At 50.9% G+C, this 24,208-nt stretch overlaps 1 protein-coding gene and 1 long non-coding RNA gene across 2 annotated transcripts; one reads left to right on the plus strand and one right to left on the minus strand.

The window, feature by feature from the left end:
* On the plus strand, positions 1-23,621 carry LOC109697767 (myosin-6). The gene is made up of 38 exons (XM_020181607.2): positions 1-114; positions 432-644; positions 1,813-1,956; positions 2,192-2,348; positions 2,441-2,468; positions 2,665-2,776; positions 3,024-3,116; positions 3,796-3,859; positions 4,116-4,214; positions 4,918-5,021; positions 5,113-5,251; positions 5,702-5,970; positions 6,197-6,367; positions 7,703-8,012; positions 8,647-8,717; positions 8,990-9,077; positions 9,162-9,279; positions 9,428-9,551; positions 10,448-10,584; positions 12,123-12,378; positions 12,537-12,779; positions 12,923-13,099; positions 13,383-13,528; positions 13,723-13,813; positions 15,881-16,270; positions 16,637-16,763; positions 16,853-16,971; positions 17,292-17,488; positions 18,007-18,190; positions 18,382-18,547; positions 18,649-18,773; positions 20,067-20,375; positions 20,618-20,821; positions 20,943-21,068; positions 21,161-21,436; positions 22,664-22,759; positions 22,886-23,020; positions 23,583-23,621. Exons 2-38 carry the CDS (start codon positions 444-446, stop codon positions 23,604-23,606), a joined length of 5,820 nt encoding a protein of 1,939 aa, XP_020037196.2. The 5' UTR covers positions 1-114; positions 432-443; the 3' UTR covers positions 23,607-23,621.
* Positions 22,077-23,044, minus strand: LOC141421619 (uncharacterized). The gene is made up of 2 exons (XR_012446223.1): positions 22,907-23,044; positions 22,077-22,787 (listed from the first exon to the last, which is right to left on the minus strand). It is a non-coding gene; the product is annotated as an uncharacterized lncRNA (long non-coding RNA).
* Positions 23,622-24,208: the final 587 nt, after the last annotated feature.

The raw sequence follows: 24,208 nt of genomic DNA on the forward strand, positions 1-24,208 counted from the left end.
AGCAGGACTGCCTCTGTTGTTTATTCTCTCATCTGTTCTGTCTGCCTGCTGCACCTGTGGTGCCTTGCCCCGCCTGTCCCAACTCTTCAGGATTCTCTGTGAAGAGATAACCAGGTGAGAAGTACTCCAGTTTTCTCTGTAGACAGCAGGGTAGGCTGCTCCTAGGAGCCAGGTTGCTGGACCTCCAAGCAGCTCAGCACCTTCACTTAGCAAACTCCAGCCAATCAGAGGCCCTTCTCCAGATGACCTCAGAGGGCAAGGGAAACAGAGTGGGGGAGAAGGGGGCTCAGGCAGGTGACTCTCCTGGGTAGAGGTTGGAGAGCAATAGGACCTGGTGGGGAGGAGGCAGAACAGGGGGTAGGGTATGAAGGACAAGGCCACCCACAGAAGCCTGAGTCAGGAGCAACAAATTCCTCCTGTCTTGGCCCCAGAAGAGCAACACAATGACAGATGCCCAGATGGCAGACTTCGGGGCAGCGGCCCAGTACCTCCGCAAGTCAGAGAAGGAGCGTCTAGAGGCTCAGACCCGGCCCTTTGACATCCGCACTGAGTGCTTTGTGCCAGATGACAAGGAAGAGTTTGTCAAGGCCAAGATCCTGTCCAGGGAAGGAGGCAAGGTCACTGCTGAAACGGAGTATGGCAAGGTACAGGGGGCACAGTAGCAGGACAGGGGAGGGAGGTTTGGGGTAGAGTCACCTGTGGTGGGAGCTGAGGAGCATGAAAACAGCATGGTGATCCCAGGACATGTTCCCCTGGAGGTCCCAGGATCTGTGCCTTTCAGATGGACCTGAGCAGGTGCATCGTGTGTCACCACCCCAGGGATGCACGCAGCTTGCCAGAGAGGATGCCGGGTGTGGGGGTTGGGTGTCTTGTAGACAAAGAGGGCACAGACACAACATCAAGTGAGATTCCTTTCTGGAAGTTGACCCCGCCTCTCTGTGCCTCAGTTTCTTCCATGGGTTTACTTTCTCAAATTCCCTTCACCCAAACCAAAAGCAAACTCTTAGACCCAGATGAACACAACGAGCAGGAACTTTCATGACGAAAGCTCAGTCCTGAGGTGGGACCTGGCACTCAGAAACCCCTGCTCCTTGGTTACTCACACCAGCCATGAGAATAACACCACCAAGTCTCAGAGCTGCGAGCCTCACAGACTTGCTGATGGAATGTTGCATCTTATTAAGATTAAGGTGTGGATGGAATAGTGAACAACCCACAGGAGCTTTGACTACGACGCCAGCTCTGCCACTAGTAAATGCTGTGTAGACAAATCATTTAGCCATTTAGAATCACAAACTCCTCCACTGTACAGAATGCTAGAATACCTACTGGCAGGTCCAATAGCATCAGGACACGGCCAAACAAACCACACCAATGATGACTGATGGGGAACCCACTGGGGTGGTGCATGTTCAGTAGGGGAGAAGGTTTGCCTGAGCAATTGACACCCTCAGCTCTGCCTCCAGGAGATGATAATGAAGTCAGAGCAAGGTGTGCGCTGATCTCAGAGTGCCAGTCCTCTATATACTTGAAACATACAGCCTGGGAGGTGATTGTCATTGAATAGGCTCTGGGAACAGGCAAGAGAAAGAGGCCCTAGGGTAGATTCTAGGGTAGGAGAGACCGTGGTCAGGAGAACCATCTGGGGACTATGTCATAGGGGAGCTATGGAGCAGGAGGCTGGAGACCTGGTCAGGGAAGAACCGGGAGAGTAAAGCCAAGGCAGGGTTGGGTCCTGGGAAGAAGGAAAGGCTAGTAAGGGTCTTGGTGGGAATGTGGTCACCTGTTCTACTGCCCATGCACCTTCTCTAGACGGTGACCGTGAAGGAGGACCAGGTGATGCAGCAGAACCCACCCAAGTTCGACAAGATCGAGGACATGGCCATGCTGACCTTCCTGCACGAGCCTGCGGTGCTGTACAACCTCAAGGAGCGCTACGCATCCTGGATGATCTATGTGAGTGATTGCTGCACACTGCAGGGAGTTCCCATCCTGGACTGAGGCATAAGTAGGCCAGGGGACCCCCCCGCCAAAGAGAGAGGGGGTAGGGATTCTCCCAAGAGATCCAGTCCCTTCTCTCCCTGCCAACTTCTGGTCAGCTGCTGGAGTGACCAGGGATGCTCTTGCCTGTCACCACTGCCCATCCTGGGCTGTCCCCACCAATCTCACGCTACCCCTATCTCTGCTCCAGACCTACTCAGGCCTCTTCTGCGTCACCGTCAACCCCTACAAGTGGCTGCCAGTGTACAATGCTGAGGTGGTAGCCGCCTACCGTGGCAAGAAGAGGAGTGAGGCCCCGCCCCATATCTTCTCCATCTCTGACAACGCCTATCAGTACATGCTGACGGGTGAGCCCCCCACCCCTACCTGTGTCCCCTCAACCCAACAGCCACCTGGCCCTCAGCTCTCACCCCATTGCCTGTCCTCTTTTCCCTTCCAGATCGAGAGAACCAGTCCATCCTCATCACGTGCGTGACACTATTCACCCTAAGGGACTTGGGGCAGAGGTGCCCAGGCTGATTCCTGGGATGCAGGGTGGGGAGGAGAGGTTTCAGAGTTGGGCTCTGGATACCTGAACTGGGAAGGGAAGAGTGTGGAGTACTGAGCCATCTGCAAGGGCAACAGTAAGGATCCTGGGATCTAATTGGTCCCTGTTGCTTGCAGTGGAGAATCTGGAGCAGGGAAGACTGTGAACACAAAGCGTGTCATCCAGTACTTTGCCAGTATTGCAGCGATAGGTGACCGAGGCAAGAAGGACAATCCCAATGCAAACAAGGTACAATGTGGGCCACAGGCTAAGCAGAGAGGGGGACAGGGGACAGAACAGGACTCCTGAAGGTCGGTGCAGTGCAGAAGATCCACCTGACAGGAGACATACATTCTGAGGTCTGAGTATGGCCCACAAACACACCAGCAGTTCATCTAGGCCCTCCTACACCCCAGGGCCAGAGCAGCCTCCCTGTCCTCCTACCATGAGCTGGAGCTACATGAAGGGCGAATCCCCAGATCTACTCCCTTCACAGGGCACCTTGGAAGACCAAATCATCCAGGCCAACCCCGCTCTGGAGGCCTTCGGCAACGCCAAGACCGTCCGGAATGACAACTCCTCCCGCTTTGTGAGTGACACTTGACCACTGCCAAGTGGCCCCATCCAGCCTTGTCAAGAAAAGGGGGGGTGCCATTTTGCCAACAGTCCACACACTCAATTGATTGTACTGTATCTTGCTTTGAGGTATCAACAAGTGCACATGTGCACACACACACACACACACACTCCAACCTCCCCTCAACACATCCTTGCTCCCTGAGCTCTGGGAATCCCAGGAAAAAGGTTCAAATCATCACAGCTGTCCACAGCCAAGAAATAGAGCAGATTCCAGTCATATTTTAGATGTCTCTTATGAGTATTTCCCAAGTTCTTTCCCATTGACTCCGATAAGAGAGCATTCTGAGCACATCCCCCACATTTCTCTGAGCCCCAGTTCCTTCACCTGTGAGGCGGGGGAGTGATTCTACCTTGCAGAATACTGGCAGGATTACACAAGATAATATGAGAGGCACAAACAGGAGGTGTTCTGCCTGTGTTAATCCCTGGGCTGCCGTTTCTACTCAGACCCTCCCCCCTCCACATGGTATGTGGGGAGGCCCATCCTTTTCCTTGTTTTACTGATACTGAACTGTGGCACCAAATAGGTCATTTACATTCCATAACCATCCAGGACTTTCTAAGTTGAGTTGAAGTCCAAGATTCCTTCTGTCCTTTCTGGTCAGTTCCTTCACTCCATCTACCCACAGGGGAAATTCATCAGGATCCACTTTGGAGCCACTGGAAAGCTGGCTTCTGCAGACATAGAGACCTGTGAGTACCAGGATAGATGGAGCCTGTCTGTCCTCCTTTGCCTCCCTTCACAGCTGTGCAGCCCGATCTCGTTCCCTCCATCTTCTGTCTAGGTCTGCATCTGCTTCATGGTTTAAGTATTCTCTCTTCTTTAAATAAGTTGCTCCCCCTCAGTTTCTCCATTGTGCTGCAGGTAACTTTCTCCCTCTTCTCTTCCCTTTTGCTGGCTTTCCTTCTTTCCTCTCTCACTTGCCTTCTTCCTCTCTTCCCACCTCAGATCTGCTGGAGAAGTCCCGGGTGATCTTCCAGCTAAAGGCTGAGAGGAACTACCACATCTTCTACCAGATCCTGTCCAACAAGAAGCCGGAGCTACTGGGTGAGCCCAGCCTACCCCATTGCCCCACGTCCACCCCACAGACTGCCTGGGTGCAGTTGCAGGGGTCCCTTCCCCTCACTATGCCCGTCCTCCCAGCTCACTTCTCCCTCTGCTTGCTCCTCCGCCCCCAGTATCTCCTCTTGCCTCCCCAGTGCACTCACATATTTACTACTCATTTTTTGCAGTATTGGGGCTTGAACTCAGTGCCTATACCTTGAGCCACTCCTCCAGCTCTTTTTTGTGAAGGGTTTTTTGAATTATTTGCTCAGACTGGCTTTGAACCATGATTCTCCTGATCTCTGTCTCCTAAGTACCTAGGAATAATACAGGCATAAGCCACTGGTGCCGAGATCTCATTTTGCTTCTATCCACTCTTCCCTTGCCATATTTTGTTTTGTTTTTTTCTCTCCCTAATTTTCTCCTTTTTCCTTGCTTCCCCTCTCCTGCTTGTCATTCCCCCACCTTCCTTCCTCCCTCCCTCTTCCTTTTTGTTGAAACCTCAGGTCTTGCTTTCCAGGGTTCCCCCTTCTACACTTTCATTTCCTTAGTATTCTCTCATTGGTCCTTAGTCCTTGCTGATTCTCCTCTTTTCTGCTTCCTCCTTGCCCACTCCTCCTCCATTCTTCCTCCATTCTCTCCTCCTTTCTCTTCCCTGCCTTCTCCCCACCCCTGTCCCTGCCTTGCCCTCCGTTGCCTGGCTCAGACATGCTGCTGCTCACCAACAACCCCTACGACTACGCCTTTGTGTCTCAGGGAGAGGTGTCCGTGGCCTCCATCGATGACTCTGAGGAACTCTTGGCCACTGACGTGAGTGTTGAGGTTGGGAGGCTGTGTGAAGGTTTCTGAGAGCTCCTGGGCCACCTCCCAACCACCCTCTGTGCCTCCCACTCTGTCCCAGAGTGCCTTTGATGTGCTGGGCTTCACTGCAGAGGAGAAAGCTGGTGTCTACAAGCTGACAGGTGCCATCATGCACTACGGAAACATGAAATTCAAACAGAAGCAGCGGGAGGAGCAGGCAGAACCAGATGGCACTGAAGGTGCTCGGGGCAGGAGGGTGGTGCTGAGAAGACCCAAGGTGCTCCCTGGGCTGAAGGGGCCTGGTTGACCAGTCATGCCATAGACAGCCATGGGGAGCTGAGTCTCCCACACTGTGTCCTTTCAACAGTTCTTAAGAAATTAGGTTGGCAACAGGATTATTAGGACCACAGTAAAGAAAGTGGAAAGAAACCAGAAGTATGAGAAGCAGGTGGTTGGGTCACGCCCTGCCTCCAGGCTTTCTCCTCAGAGCCAGCCAGGCCTTTGTCTGCCCACTGTCCCCAGACAGGCTGAGGGATCTAAGGCTTGTGGGGGTAGAGGAGTGGGTTGAGGGCTGGGAGGGATAAGGACATGGGGAGGTGGTCAGACAGGGGTCCTCCCATGTCCAGAAGTGAGTTAGGGCGGGGAATGGGGTTGCTGAAAGTGCACTCTTCTCTCCTTTCTTTAAAAAGATGCTGATAAGTCTGCCTACCTCATGGGGCTGAACTCGGCCGACCTGCTCAAGGGGCTGTGCCACCCTCGGGTGAAAGTGGGCAACGAATATGTCACCAAGGGGCAGAGTGTGCAACAGGTATACTACTCCATCGGGGCACTGGCCAAGGCAGTGTATGAGAAGATGTTCAACTGGATGGTGACACGTATCAATTCCACCCTGGAGACCAAGCAGCCACGCCAGTACTTCATAGGAGTCCTTGACATTGCTGGCTTTGAGATCTTCGACGTGAGTCTGGGAGCCCTGAGTGGGAGAATGATCACGTGTTCAGTCATTTGTGGAGAGCCAGCCATGGGCCAGGCAGGAAGGCAGTGGGAGTCAGAGTCATGCAGCGACAGAGGCAGTTGTTGTCCCTGTCCTCAGGGGAAGCCCTCCCTCCCCTGCCCTGGCCTGGGACTGAACTCAGTGGCCCCTGAGACACCCACTGTCTGGCCTGCTGTCCCCCACCCTGCAGTTCAACAGCTTTGAGCAGCTCTGCATCAACTTCACCAATGAGAAGCTGCAGCAGTTCTTCAACCACCACATGTTCGTGCTGGAGCAGGAGGAGTACAAGAAGGAGGGCATCGAATGGGAGTTCATTGACTTTGGGATGGACCTTCAGGCCTGCATCGACCTTATCGAGAAGGTGCTGCCCAGTGCTCCCATCTGGGCCCCCTCCTTTGCCATCCTGGCTGAAGTGTCAACCCTATCCCTCTGCGCTCAAGAAACTAGAGTCCCCAGAGTCCCAAGCCCTTCTCCAAACCCAGTTTTTCCTACTGTGAGGTCATTGGCACACACAAGAAGAGTCCCTTCCTTCTTTCTCATTTGTCCCCTGTATAATGGTCACCTCTCAGTGACTCCTTTCTACATACCATGGAAGCATTCATGGAAAGATTATAGGCTGAGTCAGGTGCTGGTGGCTCACGCCTACAACTCCTAGCTACTTGGGAGGCAGAAATCAGGAGGATTATGGTTTGAAGCCAGCCTTGAGCAAATAGTTCACAAGACCCTATCTCAAAAATAACACAAAAAAGGACTGGCAAAGTGGTTCAAGTGGTAGAGTGTTTGAGTAGCATGCATGAGGCCTTGAGTTCAAATCCCAGCTCTGGAAAGAAAGAGAGAGAGAGAGAGAGACAGAAAACAAGTCAGTCTCCAGCCCCTCTTGTCTGTCTCCTTTAGGAGAGACAGGGAGTGGGGGGACCACCCCCTCTGCCAGTGCTGATTGCCCTCTTTGCTAACACAGACCAAAGCCCTGAGTATCTGACCTGCCCCAGCCAGTCCACTGCCTTCTGAACATGGGAGCTTCCTACAAGCCTTGGGTCATGATCTAGATAGTCTTAACCAGGGTGTTCTCATCTTTTAGACACCTCAGAATCCCCTAAAACTATATAGAAATAAGTATGTGTACATATGTATGTATATGTGCACCTGAGTGTATGGATGTGTGCACACATACATTTTTTTTTTAGAAACAATGTTTGACTTAACCAAATTCTCAAAAGGATTCCTGCCCTAAGAAAAGCAAGAAGCACACTCTGAGAGGCAGAGTATTTGTGCAGACCCTGGATCCTCTAGCCAGCCCTTGAATTGCTACAGTATCCTGTAGACAGGGATTTGGTCTGGTTCTGCTGTCTGGTTCCTCTGACACACATCTATCCCTTGCCTGGTGCCTGATTCTTCAGGAAAAAGGAACTGTGTTTTGAGTCATTACAGGCCTTGAGGGGAGATTAGGAGTATGTAACTCTTTCCGGGTCCACTGGTGCAGGAAAAGGTCATATGGGCCAGTCCTGAATGTAATTGGACTTAGGTTAACTCCAGGAATGTTGGCTTCTATGTTAGGGTTCTATCTTAGGGTTTGAGAGAGCACAGGCTCCCTTTGGCCCACCAGCAATCCTGGGCTGTAGAGTCTTTCTCTGTCAGGATATGGGACCCTGGGAGTGTGCTCAGTGATTCTGTCTCTACTTCCCCACCCTGTCTTCAGCCCATGGGCATTATGTCCATCCTGGAGGAAGAGTGCATGTTTCCCAAGGCCACTGACATGACCTTCAAGGCCAAGCTGTATGACAACCACCTGGGCAAGTCCAACAACTTCCAGAAGCCACGCAATATCAAGGGGAAGCCAGAAGCCCACTTCTCTTTGATACACTACGCCGGCACTGTGGACTACAACATCCTGGGCTGGCTGGAAAAGAACAAAGATCCACTCAATGAGACCGTGGTGGCCTTGTACCAGAAGTCCTCCCTCAAGCTTATGGCCACACTCTTCTCCTCCTATGCTTCTGCAGATGCTGGTAAGAGGCAGGTCCTGGACTGGGACAGGACTTTCAGAGATGCACAGTCCAGAGGCAGCAGGGGGAGCCCGTGAGTCAGGACATCCCATCGCTGTCCATCTGCACCTCCCCTGTAACTTCTGCAGATTTCCCACTTTGTGTTGATGCACATGTTGGTTTCCTCCAGACTGAGAGTGACTGGAGGCCAGTGAGGGTGGCACATCACTGTCACATGGTCATCATAGAGCCATGCATGCAAGAGTTCTCAGTAATGTTGAGAGGATCACTAAACAAACTGTAGAACAAATGAGCCTATAGCTCAGAGGGGGAAAAAAGAGACTGGGTGTAGTTTGAAGAGGATGAAGTATAAGAGGGAAAGTAGAAAGTGGAAAGACATAAGAATGAAGGGTAGGGCTGGAAGATGAAGGGATGGGGCATGATATTATTTCAGTACCTATAGGTCAAGCCTTACGTGCTTGACCTTAGCCAATCCTCCTTCCAGCTTTTAGAGGTGGTAACTTCCAATCTCATGAAAAACTGAGACTTGGAGAATAACCTAACAAAGTCCTACAACACTGAGAGCCAGAGCCCTGTCCTTGCTCAAGGGCTCTTGTGTTTTCAGGGTCTTGTTCATCTTTCCTTTTTTTGTTATTAGGGGATAGTAGTAAAAGCAAAGGAGGCAAGAAAAAGGGCTCATCCTTCCAGACAGTGTCTGCTCTCCACCGGGTAAGAAGGACCCAGCTATTCCAGAACACCTGTGGTGGGTAACCCCAGGTGCATTTAGCTGTACCACCCTGTCCTGATGCTCTGAGATTGGGAAGGAAAGAAGCTACAGCTAAGTGGTTGGTTTTGGTGTGTAAATACTACAAGCCTAAACCCACATCACCAGTTCTGAGTCCCTTTAATGATTCTGGTGACAGGTTATCTGGGACTTATGGATTAGAAACCCAAAGGAAGATCATGTTGGTTCCTAACTCCCCACCCTCATCCATCCCCAGGAAAATCTAAATAAGCTGATGACCAACCTGAAGACCACTCATCCTCACTTTGTGCGCTGCATCATCCCCAATGAACGGAAGGCGCCAGGTGAGCCAAGAGGAAGGCTTTAGTCTGGGGAGGACTCCTGGCATCCGAATACGCCGATTGACCCCTTCTCCCCTCCTGCCACAGGGGTGATGGACAACCCCCTGGTCATGCACCAGCTGCGCTGCAACGGTGTATTGGAGGGCATCCGCATCTGCAGGAAGGGCTTCCCCAACCGCATCCTCTATGGGGACTTCCGGCAGAGGTGGGTACAGGGGTGCTCCAGGAATCAGGGAGCAGGAGGAGCCTGGGCTGCCCTGGTGGAGGCAGAAGTCTGCAGGTGGCCCTGGAGATTCTGAAGGTAGAACAGATCCATTCAGAATGCGGGTGACTCCAGGGACTTCCCTTGCCAGGTATCGCATCCTGAACCCAGCGGCCATCCCCGAGGGGCAGTTCATTGACAGCAGGAAAGGAACTGAGAAGCTGCTGAGCTCTCTGGACATTGACCACAACCAGTACAAGTTTGGTCACACCAAGGTGAGTCCAGGGCCCTATTGGCTGTTTGAGTGAAATAGCTGGGAGATCAGGAGGCAGATCCCTGATTCCTGGCTTCCTTATCAACCCAAGGGCTGGAACGCAGGCTTCACTCCTGGGTTACACATCTATATTGTTAAAGTTGTTTTATATTTTTTTAAGTAAGGAAATAAAAACAAGATTCAGAGCAGTGGCTGCTTCTGGTTGGGGAGTATAGGGAGGAACAGACAAGTAGATTTAATAACTGGTAATGCACCAGCTCTTGTTCAGAGAGGAGATTAATGGACAGTCATTTTCTTTTCATGTTTTGCTCTTGTTTCTCCTCCTCCTCCTCCTCCTCCTCCTCCTCCTCCTCCTCCTCCTCCTCCTCCTCCTCCTTCTTCTTCTTCTCCTTCTCCTTCTCCTCCTTCTCCTCCTTCTTCTCCTTCTCCTTCTTCTTTTCTTCTTCTTCTTTGGCGGTACTGGGCCTCAGTCTTCCTAGGCAGGTGCTACACCTCTTCAGCCATGCCCCTAGCCCTTTTTTACTTTAGTTATTTTTCAGGTAAAGTCTTTTGGTTTTGCTTGGCATAGGTCTCAGACACAATCCTCCCACCTATGGCCTCCTTCACAGCTGGGACCACGCTCATGCCACCACATCCAGCTTATTGAGTGAGATGGGGTCTTACTAACTTTTTGCCTACCTGGCCTTCAACCACAATCCTCCCAATCTCTGCTAGCTAGAATTACAGATGTGAGCCACCACTCCCAGCTTCCCCTCTTGTTTTTTACATTTGTGCTCTCAGGTCTGGAATGCCCAGGTGACAGGTCTCCTAAGAACTCATCCAGGTTCTCCCACTTCTTGTCTGACCTGGATACCCCTCTCTGAGGCTGTGCACCTTGTCTCTACTCATTGCCCACAGGTGTTTTTCAAAGCAGGGCTGCTGGGGCTGCTGGAGGAGATGCGAGACGAGAGGCTGAGCCGCATCATCACTCGCATCCAGGCCCAGTCCCGGGGCCAGCTCATGCGCGTTGAGTTCAAGAAGATCCTGGAACGCAGGTGAGGAAGAGGGAAAGAGAAAGGCTCTCAGACACATAAGAAACAGACATCAGAGCTGACTCATCAGAAGTCCTGGGTTCAGGTCCTGACTCTACCACTTACTAACTGGTATGGGCAAGTTACTGTACCACTCTACAACTCATTTTGAACTCTTTTTAAAAGACTCCAATGAAATACCATTTTAGAACACTAGGATTGACAAAAATAAGAAGTCTGACCTGTTGTTTACAGGTGTGTCAATTAGTGCAGCCTCTTTGGAAAACAAATTTTTATTCTCTTTTAAAGTAGGACAATCACATACTTTTTATTTCCCCTCCTGAGTGCATTCCTACAGAGAAATTCCTACACATATACACCATAAGACAAAAAAAAAAAAATCTTCAGCCTGGCAACTGGTCATAATAGCAGAGAGCTGGAAACAACCTGAATTTCCATCCAAAGAGGAATGGATAAATAGAATCATAGACATTTGATGGAATGTTATATATGAGTGAACTACAACTACATAGTACAATAATATTTGAACTTTAAAAGCATATCCTGCCAGGTGTCAGAGCCTTGCACCTATAATTCTAGCTACTGGGGAAGCTGAGATTAGGAGGATCACGGTTCGAGGCCAGCTTGGACAAATAGTTAGCGAGACTCCATCTCTAAAATAACCAGAGCAAAATAGTCTGGAGGTGTGTCTCAGGTGGTAGAGCACCTGCTTTGCAAGCACAAAGCCCAGCGTTCAAACTCTAGTCTCACCCAAAAAAAAATGTATATCCTTATGTGAACAAAAACAAGTCACAGATATACGCAGTATGACACAATCTTTATAAAGCTCAGAAGTAATTTTTTAAAACCCAGCAATGCATTGTTTAAAGGTGCATATCTATATTTTTAAGTTTTTTTTAAGTAAAGAAGTTAAAAAAAAACAAGGTTCAGAGCAGTGGCTGCTGGTGGTGGGGCCCAGGAATCTGGACAGGGAAGAGCAGACTGGTAGGTTCAATGGCTGGTAGTGCACTTGCTTGTGTTCAGGTGGTGGGTTCACAGCCCATCATTTTGCTTTCATGCTTCATAACATATTATGTTATAGGTATATAGATATAAAACTCTACATAATTTTAACATATTAAGGTCCTCATGAGAATAAAAGTGCTGAACATAGTAGACTTTCTAAATTTTTTGGAAGTACTAGAGTTTGAACTCAGGTTGTGCTTGGCAGGCAGGCTCTCTACCACTTGAGCCAGGCCTCCAGTCCAGTAGACACCCTGTAAGTGTAAGTGGCAGCTTCCACTCCTACTACTGCCCTAGGAAAGATTAAAAACTACCCTTCTATTGAACTGATTGATTAATAAATGTGTACTGAGCAACTCCATCTTCAGCGCAGTCATGTTGGGTTGGGAATGCATACAGAGAATGTGGCTATAACACAGGGCTCCTGTCTCTGGTGTCCGCAGATTTACTTAGATGGGAGAAAAGCCAAAAGCAGTTGGTTCCATGATTGGAAATGTTCTTTCATAGTGCTCCTCCCTGCCTCCACATTTCCTTGTCAGAGATGCCCTTCTGGTAATCCAGTGGAACATTCGGGCCTTCATGGGAGTCAAGAATTGGCCCTGGATGAAGCTGTACTTCAAGATCAAGCCACTCCTAAAGAGTGCAGAGACAGAGAAAGAGATGGCCACCATGAAGGAGGAGTTCGCGCGCATCAAAGAAACTCTAGAAAAGTCTGAGGCCCGCCGCAAGGAACTGGAGGAGAAGATGGTGTCTCTGCTGCAGGAGAAGAATGACCTGCAGCTCCAAGTGCAGGCGGTAAGGCCCCATGATTATCTCTTCCTCTGTCCCTTTGTCTCTCCTGGATTATAACCCATCTCATCGCCAGGGACCAGGAATCTAGACATACCCGCTCTCTTTATGATTCTTCATCTCACTCTTTAATCACTAGCTCCTTTTCTGTCCTCTTCTCCCAGGAACAAGACAACCTGGCTGATGCAGAGGAGCGCTGCGACCAGCTGATCAAGAACAAGATCCAGCTGGAGGCCAAGGTGAAGGAGATGACTGAGAGGCTGGAGGACGAGGAGGAGATGAACGCAGAGCTCACTGCCAAGAAGCGCAAGCTGGAAGATGAGTGCTCTGAGCTCAAGAAGGACATTGATGACCTGGAGCTGACACTGGCCAAGGTGGAGAAGGAGAAGCATGCAACAGAGAACAAGGTGAGGCCAGCTCCCTCTAGCTCCAGCCCAGGTCTCCTGAGGATGCCCAGAGTGTGGTCCTGGCCCTTACCATGGAGGTCCTCATTGGTGTCTCTAGACTGATAACCTTTGATCCTATAGAGGATGGGATTTTTGTTTGACAGGTGAAGAACCTGACAGAGGAGATGGCAGGGCTGGACGAAATCATTGCCAAGCTGACCAAGGAGAAGAAAGCTCTGCAAGAGGCCCATCAGCAGGCCCTGGATGACCTTCAGGCTGAGGAGGACAAGGTCAACACCCTGACCAAGGCCAAGGTCAAGCTGGAGCAGCAGGTGGATGATGTAAGTAGTAAGGGCCATGCTCCATCACTCTCAGGTCAAGATTTTGCAGTCAACATCGATGACCAAGAAATTCCTAATCCCTACAACTAACATCTATGGCTCCTGGAGTCTTTTTGCTTGCTGCAACTCCTCACTAGGCCGGATCTCTGAATCCTCAGTGCTTGCAAGATTTCTCTGGTGGTTGGACTTCCAACTTCACTGGGCATTGAGTTTCAGGCGGAGCAGAACATACACTGTGAATTTCAGGTTTTCTAGACTTGGTTCATTTCCTTCTCTCCACCAGCTGGAGGGATCCCTGGAGCAGGAGAAGAAGGTGCGCATGGACCTGGAGCGGGCAAAGCGGAAGCTGGAGGGCGACCTGAAGCTGACGCAGGAGAGCATCATGGACCTGGAGAATGACAAGCTGCAACTGGAAGAAAAGCTCAAAAAGTATGCATGTGTGGTCGCAGGGTGCTGCACTTCCACTGGCCCTGGCTGCCAAGGGCACACTGGAAATGAGGGCGATTATGAGCCTATCCCTTCACTCTCTGGGCCTGTGGGTGGAGGATGCTGTTATGGCATGAGGGAAGGGAAGAAAACAGACCCAGAGAAGAGGATCACCAGCCACCTGTCCCCTTCTCCAGGAAAGAGTTTGATATGAATCAGCAGAACTGTAAGATTGAAGATGAGCAGGCCCTGGCTCTTCAGCTGCAGAAGAAACTGAAGGAAAATCAGGTGATGCTCTTCCCCATACAGCCAAAGGGAGCTAAGGGCCCAGATTTCGTGGCAGCTGCTTAGGGCTCTAGACAGTATCTAGAATTCCAGGCAGCCCCCAGAGACCCAGCCATCTTTGGCTCACAGAAACACTAGTCTTCTCTCAGTAGAACAAAAACATATCATTTCACCCAAGCTATTTTAAGGGAGAATCATACCTACTAAAAGGGCTTCTCTTTCTGAGATATGCTCAGTCTCATGGAGTTTCTACTCTGGAATGTGTGGTGGGGTCCATTCTCCTCTAACCTTTCCTTTGGTGAGTCTGCCCTCTGCAATGAGGGTGAGACAAACCCACATAACTCTTTCCAATACTAACCCGCTTCAGACACAGACTAAGTTCCTATAGCGACCCCTGATATGCAGTCAACTCTTACCACCTTGAGCAAGTCACCCTGCCTGGTCCTCAGATTCTGTTCTCATCTGTAAAATGGGACTGACAATACCTTCCTTACATAACCAGAGAAGCTAAAACTTCTTTGTCAACTCAGAAACTGCCAAGGTCAGAGAAGTCAGTCAGCCTTTAGCAAGGAGGTATTTTTTCGATTTCTCTGTCTCTCTCATCCCTCTGCAGGAGGAAAGTAAATGAACAGCCGTAGGTCCTAAGAAGGCTGAGGCAGGAGAAATCTCTTGAGTCCAGGACTTTAAAACTAGCCTTATGCACTGCATCAAGACACTACCCTTAAAAACAAAACAGTCATAGTCTCACAGTCTTCCTCACCTTTAATGTACCTCAAACTTCAATGTGCTTTCAGTCATGGCTTTGTCAGACAAGCCCTGGAAGCCCAGAAGACAGAAACCATCTCCCCTTCACAGCTACAGAAGCTGTGTGGCAAGATCTGGACATAGGGACAACAGGCATTCCACTACTGGGGGAAGGAAACTGTCTTTTCATTTTCTGGGCAGATTGTGGCTCGTAGAAAGGGCTGGTCTCCCCTCAGCACACAGGGCCTATTGTCCAGGCCTCAACTATGGTATGAACACAATTGCACTCCTCTGAGCTGTTTAGGGGCTGGCCTGCCTTCATGAGGAATTTGTCCTCCTATTTTCTTGAGTGTCCCTTCTGGATTTGAGCCAGAATATTGGGCCATTCCCAGAGTCTAGGCAACTTTTTTGGACTTGGACTCAGAGCAACAGTGTTGCTATCCTTACCTCTTTTGGCAATGAGCTGTGGCTCCTCTCTCTTCCTGCCCAGGCTCTTGTGCACAAGTCTACCTTCTCCATCCTGACAGCAGAGATGTAGGTCCTCTCCTACTCCCAGGAGCTACCCTGCATCCTAGAAGATGGGAACCCACTAATTCTCTCCTTTGGTCCTGGCTAGTCAAAAAACAGATCAAAATGGCAGATGGTACATTCTCTCAATTTGGTCTAAGGCCAGAGCAATGAGATAGGGTCATGATGAAAAGGAGGGCACCCTGCTAGCCTGGAAGGGAGGAATCAAGCTATAATCTACCCTTGGACATAAATAAGCCATCCCTGAAGAATGAGGAATGTGGTTGATTAGACCTTATGGTTAACTCAGAAAATTACAATAATATTTGATTGTTCTGAGGCATATTGTTGCAAATATTTGTAAAAACACAAGTACCCGCTTTCCTGTCTTACAGCTAGCAGAGCAGAGTCAACTGAATCTGTGAGCACTGAGATTCATGCTCTTACCAGCTCTCAGGCTTCCCCTCCAAACACAGGTCGCAGAATTCAGGGCTGCAGACAGTCGCACTAAATCTGGGATGCACTTAAGAAATCCTCGAAGTTGGTCCTCAACCAAATTCCTCTTGATGCCCGGTGATTACAGTGTTTAGCACAGCCCTAGCCACTACTCACTAGAAGACAGTAGCAACCCCCACGGAGTCATGACAATAAAAATGTCTTCAGACATTGCCAACTGTCCCCTGAGGTGCAAAATTGCCCCTATTTGAGATTCACTGCTGGAGAGGGACCTAAGCACTTGAGACTATTTCGGAACTGGGGTAGGGGATTCCAATGGAGGGATACAGACGACAGGTCTGAGCCCTCTGTGTCTGGGTCCAGGCTCGGATTGAGGAGCTGGAGGAGGAGCTGGAGGCCGAGCGCACTGCCAGGGCGAAGGTGGAGAAGCTGCGCTCAGACCTGTCCCGAGAGCTGGAGGAGATCAGCGAGCGGCTGGAGGAGGCTGGCGGGGCCACCTCTGTGCAGATTGAGATGAACAAGAAGCGAGAGGCTGAGTTCCAGAAGATGCGCAGGGACCTGGAGGAGGCCACATTGCAGCATGAGGCCACAGCCGCGGCCCTGCGCAAGAAGCATGCTGACAGCGTGGCTGAGCTGGGTGAGCAGATCGACAACCTGCAGAGGGTGAAGCAGAAGCTGGAGAAGGAGAAGAGCGAGTTCAAGTTGGAGCTGGATGATGTCACCTCCAACATGGAGCAGATCATCAAGGCCAAGGTGGACCCTGCTCAGCCGCTCCTCATCAACTTCTCCCCACAGTTGCATCTTCCTCCTACTCTCTCTCTCTGTCTGCCATTTCTTCTCATTCTCATTGCCTTCACTCTCCTTTGGACTTCTCCTCCTCTCTACTCTGCCTCTCCCTGGGCCTTACCCACATCTGTCTTCTAACCTTCCTCCCTTCTTTAATTCATGTCCCCTCAATACTGAGACCCTCCCACATTGCCTATGTCACTCTCCTGCCCTCTGTGTTCTCTCCATCTTGTCCCTCTCTTCCTTCCTCTGGCATGGTTGGCCTAGCCCCTCCTCCCTGCCAACCCCAACCCTTCCTACATCTATCTTTCCTGTGTCCATTACCACCTAAAGGCAAATCTGGAGAAAGTGTCCCGGACACTGGAGGACCAGGCCAGTGACTACCGAATGAAGCTGGACGAGGCCCAGCGCTCCCTCAATGACTTCACCACCCAGAGAGCCAAGCTGCAGACTGAGAACGGTGAGTGCTGCTGACCAACCCTGCCCTGTCTTGCTTAGGGCACTAGTTGCCCGCTTCCATGGTCCATGAACCCCTCATTCTACCGCCAGGAGAATTGGCCCGACAACTGGAGGAAAAGGAGGCACTGATCTCCCAGCTGACTCGAGGGAAGCTCTCCTACACCCAGCAGATGGAGGACCTCAAGAGGCAGCTGGAGGAGGAAGGAAAGGTGAGGCCCAGCTGGAGGCAGTGGTTCAGGCTTGATGGTGGCCCTTGTCATGAACCCAGCTCCAAAAAATGTACGTGGAGGCTAGAGAGAGCCAATTAACCTATCCTCCAGCTGAACAACCTCAAGGTCATTTAATGACTCTTTCCTTATTTGTAAGGGGGAGTGGTGTGCAAACTGGGAAACCACTCAAACATGTTGAAATTCTACCTCAGCCCCCATGGTAGATGAGGATGAGGCTTAGTTGAAGTAAATAGATGTAACAATCTAAGGAATGAGGGTCAGGATTCCCTGCCACCTCCTTGGTGCCCACCTCTCTCCAGGCCAAGAACGCCCTGGCCCACGCACTGCAGTCAGCCCGGCATGACTGCGACCTGCTGAGGGAACAGTACGAGGAGGAGATGGAGGCCAAGGCCGAGCTGCAACGTGTGCTGTCCAAGGCCAATTCAGAGGTGGCCCAGTGGAGGACCAAGTATGAGACGGATGCCATCCAGCGGACCGAGGAGCTGGAAGAGGCTAAGTGAGCTCTAAATGGCTTCCACCCACCCTGATTCTCAGAGAGGAAGGAACAAGAAGACTGGGGGTGGGTCAGACAGAGTGAATACAGAAAAATGTTGGAGGTGGCAGAGACAAAAGGACAGGAAAGACCTGGTAGACAATAGAGGTGCTTGAGAAAAAGCCTGGATTCTGTGATTTGTGAACCTGAGATGACCTTGACCCACTTCCTGTGACGGGTGAGCTTTTGGCCCGGGTTATACCTGATGCTCATGTATAAGACGAGCAAAAAGCTTGTTGGTCAGAGGAGTTATCATCTGTCAGCCTGGTGTAGGGGTGAAGGGTGCTGTCATCCAGATGTACCGCATAAGTGGAGGAGCCTGGGCAAACTGTGCAGGTGTACACTATTCTAGGCACCAGTAGCCTTGGCTTCCTCTAGGTTGGGGTTCCAGCATATAGAGAAGAGCTGGGTCTCCCTCATCAACACTATAGGGAATGGGATCATCCAAGGCCCCAAGTAAAGTTGCACATTCCTCTGGGCAGGAAGAAGCTGGCCCAGAGGCTGCAGGATGCAGAGGAGGCCGTGGAAGCCGTCAATGCCAAGTGCTCATCGCTGGAGAAGACCAAGCATCGGCTGCAGAATGAGATTGAGGATCTGATGGTGGATGTGGAGCGCTCCAATGCTGCCGCTGCAGCCCTGGACAAGAAGCAAAGGAACTTCGACAAGGTGGGTCTGTGGGTGGAGGCTGCAGCCTGCGTGCAGGGCTGGGGAAGCCAGGGGATTGGTGCCAGTGTGAGGCCAGAGTCAACCTCCTTGGGAGGCAGGGGAGGAGAGCTGAGCCCAGGCGAGGGGCCTGTGACAGCCCCAGGATGCCAGGCTGGATGCAGGAGCTGCACAGTGAGCTGTGTCTCCTGCAGATCCTGGCTGAGTGGAAGCAGAAGTATGAGGAGTCACAGTCAGAGCTGGAGTCATCACAGAAAGAGGCGCGTTCCCTCAGCACTGAGCTTTTCAAGCTCAAGAACGCCTATGAGGAGTCACTGGAGCACCTGGAGACCTTCAAGCGGGAGAACAAGAACCTTCAGGGTGCGTGGGCTTAGAGGCACGGAGGGGCCACAGGGACAGGGAGGGCCATGTGGGACCATAGGGAACCCAGGCTTTGAGCTTTCTGGCCCTCTGACCCCCAGAGGAGATCTCGGACCTGACTGAGCAGCTGGGAGAAGGAGGAAAGAATGTGCACGAACTGGAAAAAGTTCGAAAGCAGCTGGAGGTGGAGAAGCTGGAACTGCAGTCAGCCCTGGAGGAGGCTGAGGTGAGAACTTTGCTCTCCCTGCACCACTCTCCAATTCTGCACTACTGGTTCCTACCTCACCCTCACCTAGGAGTGACACTGACCCCAGGACAAACTATTAGCTCCTGTTCTTAGGGCAAGATCATCTACCCACTACCCACGACTACCTCCAAATCCAAGGTCTTCACATAGGAAAATGTCACAGTCTGATTTTAGGTCAGAAGGTTGTTTCCCACCAGGTTTTTTGAAACTGGAGTCTGGCCATCATAGTAATTGCTTAGCAGTGTGCTGGTGGCTCACGCCTATAATCCTAGCTACTTAGGAGGCTGAGACTGGGCAAGGCCAGCCCAAGCAAATAATTCACAAGACTCCATCTCCAAAATAACTAGACCAAAATGGACTGGAGGTGTGATTTAAGTGGTAGAGTGCCTGCTTTGCAAGCATGAAGTCCTGACTTCAAACCCCAAGCCCACAAAAAAAAAAAAATTTTTTTTACATTACACAATAATTGCTCAGTCGGGCACCAGTGGCTCAAGACTGTAATCCTAGCTACTTGGGAGACAGAGATCAGGAGGATCATAGTTCAAGGCCAACCCAGGCAAATAGTTTGCAAGACCCTATCTCGAAAATAGCCAACACAAAAAAGGGCTGGTGGAGTGGCTCAAGTGGTAAAGTACCTGCCTAGTAAGTGTGAGGCCCTGAGTTCAAAGCCCAATACTTCCAAATAAATAAATAAATAAATGCTCACAGTAGGCAGGAACATGAGCTCCAGAATCAGAGGACCTGAGTTTGAAACTGAACCTGAAGACCTCCCTCATGTCATCGGGCAAGGTCCTTAGTCTCTCTGTGCCTCATGTGTGTAAGATGAAATTAATGTATATACCTTATACATCTGCAGGATTATTATGAAGATTAAATGTGGTGATACACTCCAGCACTTAATATATATTAAGTATATGTATTAAGAAGCTAGCCCTAAGTTCTGGGGTTTCTAACTTTTCTCACTAAAGAATGAGAGACGTGGGAAATAGAGAGTTTTGAATTTGTGGTTAGAGAAATCTCTTCCTTTTCTGTGATTTTTAGGTGAGCCAGACATTCCTGCCATGTCAGTGCCAAAGGTCTGACAGTTGAGAAATTCATCAGTCAGGAAGCCCAGGGATCCCAGCCCTTCCTCCCCTACAGCACCATTTCCCCATCTCTTCCCAACTCTTCTCCAGGCCACAGTCCTGGCTGACACCTGGCGATCCCTCTGCCTCCCTCCTCTCCCTCCTGCGCCCTGACTGTCCATGTCAACCCTTTCCCCACCTCCCTCAGGCGTCCCTGGAACACGAGGAGGGTAAGATCCTCCGAGCCCAGCTGGAGTTCAACCAGATCAAGGCAGAGATCGAGCGGAAGCTGGCAGAGAAGGATGAGGAGATGGAGCAGGCCAAGCGCAACCACCTGCGGGTGGTGGACTCGCTGCAGACCTCCCTGGATGCGGAGACTCGTAGCCGCAACGAAGCCCTGCGGGTGAAGAAGAAGATGGAGGGTGACCTCAACGAGATGGAGATCCAGCTCAGTCAGGCCAACAGGACAGCATCTGAGGCCCAGAAGCACCTGAAAATCACCCAAGCCAACCTGAAGGTTAACAGGAACTGGGTCTCTCAAAGGGGTGGGAGTAGACTGCCCAAAGCATGGCAAAGGTCAGAGAAACAAGGTCTTGGGCTGACAAACATGAGTGGTAGCCACCTCCCTCCTAGGTTTGGAGGCTTGAGAAATTGTCCAGGACCAGTCTAGCCCCCAGGACTGGAGAGATTGGTGAGTGTGAGATGGATAAGACCTGATGGGATGAGGTCTAAACCTCTCCCCCTCACACTTTCCCCAAGGACACCCAGCTCCAGCTGGATGACGCAGTCCGTGCCAATGATGACCTAAAGGAGAACATCGCCATCGTGGAGCGACGCAACAACCTGCTGCAGGCCGAGCTGGAGGAGCTGAGGGCTGTGGTGGAGCAGACCGAGCGGTCTCGGAAGCTGGCAGAGCAGGAACTGATCGAGACCAGTGAGCGGGTGCAATTGCTGCACTCCCAGGTGAGCAGCTCCCCCCGTGCTTTCCTGAAGGGAGCAGGGCTGGTGTGACTTAGCAGGTAAGGGTGAGAGACAGTCAGGGATGCTCAGTGCCTTTCCTGCTCTGGCCACTCTCTGCCCTCAGAACACCAGCCTCATCAACCAGAAGAAGAAGATGGAAGCAGACCTGTCCCAGCTCCAGACTGAAGTGGAGGAGGCAGTACAGGAGTGCAGGAACGCAGAAGAGAAGGCCAAGAAGGCCATCACAGATGTGAGTCCCCCACCCTGCCTGCCCACTCCAGGGCCGGGAAGCCAAGGCCTGAGGACTCGAGCAGTCCTTGCACCCCTCTCTCCTGTGCACAGGCCGCCATGATGGCGGAGGAGCTGAAGAAGGAGCAGGACACGAGCGCCCACCTGGAGCGCATGAAGAAGAACATGGAGCAAACCATTAAGGATCTGCAGCACCGGCTGGACGAGGCAGAGCAGATCGCCCTGAAGGGTGGCAAGAAGCAGCTTCAGAAGCTGGAGGCCCGGGTGCGGGAGCTGGAGAATGAGCTGGAGGCCGAGCAGAAGCGCAACGCAGAGTCAATCAAGGGCATGAGGAAGAGTGAGAGGCGCATCAAGGAGCTCACCTACCAGGTGCAGGCAGGCGGATCAGTAGATGTGACACTGGCTTCTCTAGCTCCACCTCCCAGCCCACACTACGCCCCTGCCTCACCACTGTCTGGGAATGCCAGGCAGCACTCCTGTCACATGCTCTTTCACATTCTCTGAGTCAATTCATAAAACCATGAATTTTTGCAGCAAATGAAGACTCTGCTTTTGGAAAACTCTTTTAACCAGCATTCCCTGCTCCCCCCCACCTTTTTTTTTTTTTAATGTTGTAATAGGGTTTGAACTCAGGGCCTCATCCTTTCTATGCAGGTGCTCTTACCACCCTGATTTTTTAATAATTACCTTCCCTTGATTTTTTTTAATAACTCAGAGTGCTACCATGAAAGCCTCAGAATAATCCAGAGAATCTTTCCACTTTCTACCAGTCACACAGACAGGGACATTGTCTCAGGTGATGGGAAAAGACTTGGTGATTTTCTGTGGAACTTCTGGGATACTAAGAGAAAAGCTTTAAAGAAAGATCTCAGAATGTTCTAAGACCTCCATCTGCATAGCTCTGAGGTTTTGCCCTTGACCTGTTATTTCCACCATATATGGAAAGGGAAGAGGGAGGAGATAGGGCTATTAGTTCATTTGACAGATAGGTGAATACCAGAGGCACCTGAAACAGATCACAGATTTATTGTGGACAAAAGTAGAAATGATATCCTAGCATACACAATAACATGGCATAGGAACAATCAAGTGACACAGGAGCCAGTGATCCTGGTGCCTGAATTCTGGCCCAAGGCAGCGTATTAGAATATTAGGCTATGACAGATTAAAATAATCTTGACAATGATAAGACCCCATTCCTTCTGCCTTCCTCTTCCGGTCACATCAGAACCACTGCCCAACAGCATCCATGTTGCTGCAGGTGGGAATGCAAGCCACCAGACTGAGGCTGGAACAGACCAGGTGCCTCCATATGACCACATTAACGAGTTCCATTTGGTTCTGAGCTAGACCCCAACCTCTAACTTTTGAACAACAACCTTCATTCCTTTGTGGATCCCTGGCTGAAGCTGGCCTTGCCTCTTTGACCTACAAGTAGAGTCAGAGATGGAATTTTCCCCACCACCTCTTTGACCCGAGCCATTGAGGAGAAGGCAGCTGGGGCTGGAAAGAATGGAATGAGAGCAGAAGGAAAGGTGATTATAAGGAAAAGTGCCCCTCCCTTAAGACTGGCTTCTCCCACCTTCCCATCCCCAGACAGAGGAGGACAAGAAGAACCTGCTACGGCTACAAGACCTAGTAGACAAGCTGCAGCTGAAGGTCAAGGCCTACAAGCGCCAGGCCGAGGAGGCGGTGAGTGTGACACTGCTGAGGTCCAGGCCTGAAGGAGGGACATAGGGGAGCCAGTCCCCCAGGCTGGAAGGCTGAGGGCTCAGGCCCCCTGTCCCCTCATCCTTCCATCCCCTCACCCCTTCACAGGAGGAGCAGGCCAACACCAACCTGTCCAAGTTCCGCAAGGTGCAGCACGAGCTGGATGAGGCAGAGGAGCGGGCAGACATCGCTGAGTCCCAGGTCAACAAGCTGAGGGCCAAGAGCCGTGACATCGGTGCCAAGGTGGGTCCCTCCTCTGCGCTTCGCTCGTCACCCCCACCACAGCTGCCCCTGACATGTATACCCTTCAGAGTGGGTACTCCTTGAGGCTCTCACAATACCCATAACCTGAGAATTCATCCACCCTCCTGCTCAGAGTAACCTCCTTCCCCCACCCCAACAATAGACTGGAACCTCAGCAGGAACTGGTGGCTCACGCCTGTAATCCTAGCTACTCAGGAAGCAGAGATCAGGAGGATCTCGGTTCAAAGCCAACCCAAGGAGATAGTTCAAGAGACCCTATCTCGAAAAAACTAATCACAAAAAAAGGGCTGGTGGAGTGGCTCAAGGTGTAGGCCCTGAGTTCAAGCCCCAATACCAAAAAAAAAAAAAAAAACCCACCAGAACCTGTAGAAAGCCCAGTCCTGTCCTCTTAACTACAAGTGCCCTAAATATGGGCTCAAAGAGCCCTGAGGCCTAAACTCTCCCTTTCTAAGGGCATCTCTCTTAGGTCCCTGAAAGCTCTAGGGATTTTTCCCCATGCCATCTTGCCAGCTCTCCCTCACATCTCTTATTTCTTTCTCAGCAAAAGATGCACGATGAGGAGTGATGCTGTCCTGAGAACCTCACTATTGTCAACCCACAATAAACATAAAGGTCTAACTCTACCTGTGTCCTCTGTCCTTCCCACTGGCCATCCATCCTGAAGCAAGAGAGCTGGCTCAAGAGGAGGGTGGCCCCTGCTTCCATATCACAGGTGTGGGAGCCACATCTGTGGAGGAGAAATGAGGGATCCTGCCGGATTCCTCACAGCCTTGAGTACCATTTCTGCTCAACCACTCAAGGGAGGAAAGGGAGAAATTTCAAAAGTGAGGCAAACAGCCAGGTGCTGGTGGCTCACGCCTGTAATCCTAGTTTCTTAGGTGGCAGAGATCAGGAGGATTGTGGTTCAAAGCCAGCCCAGACAAATAGTTAACTATCTCAAAAATATCCAACATGAAAAGGAGAGTGGCTCAAGGGATAGAGTGCCTACCTACCAAGTTTGGGGCCTTGAGTTCAAACCCCAGTACATATATATATATATATATATATATATATATATATATATATGTAAAAAACGGGGGCAAACAAAGGTACCGAAAGGGTGAGCCAATTTTAGACCCTGGTGGACAGAATTCGGTGCCAAAAATGAAGCCACTCTCCACCTACTTC

Source organism: Castor canadensis, chromosome 3 (genome assembly GCF_047511655.1).
Source record: "Castor canadensis chromosome 3, mCasCan1.hap1v2, whole genome shotgun sequence".
Taxonomy (NCBI): domain Eukaryota; kingdom Metazoa; phylum Chordata; class Mammalia; order Rodentia; family Castoridae; genus Castor; species Castor canadensis.

Bases quoted from the DNA above. Each gene is read 5' to 3' on its own strand.
- LOC109697767 (XM_020181607.2), top strand. From the start codon at position 444: ATGACAGATGCCCAGATGGCAGACTTCGGGGCAGCGGCCCAGTACCTC. The intron at 8,013-8,646 runs GTAAGAGGCAGG...TTTTGTTATTAG, and splicing joins CTATGCTTCTGCAGATGCTG to GGGATAGTAGTAAAAGCAAA. The intron at 13,100-13,382 runs GTAAGTAGTAAG...TCTCTCCACCAG, and splicing joins TGGAGCAGCAGGTGGATGAT to CTGGAGGGATCCCTGGAGCA.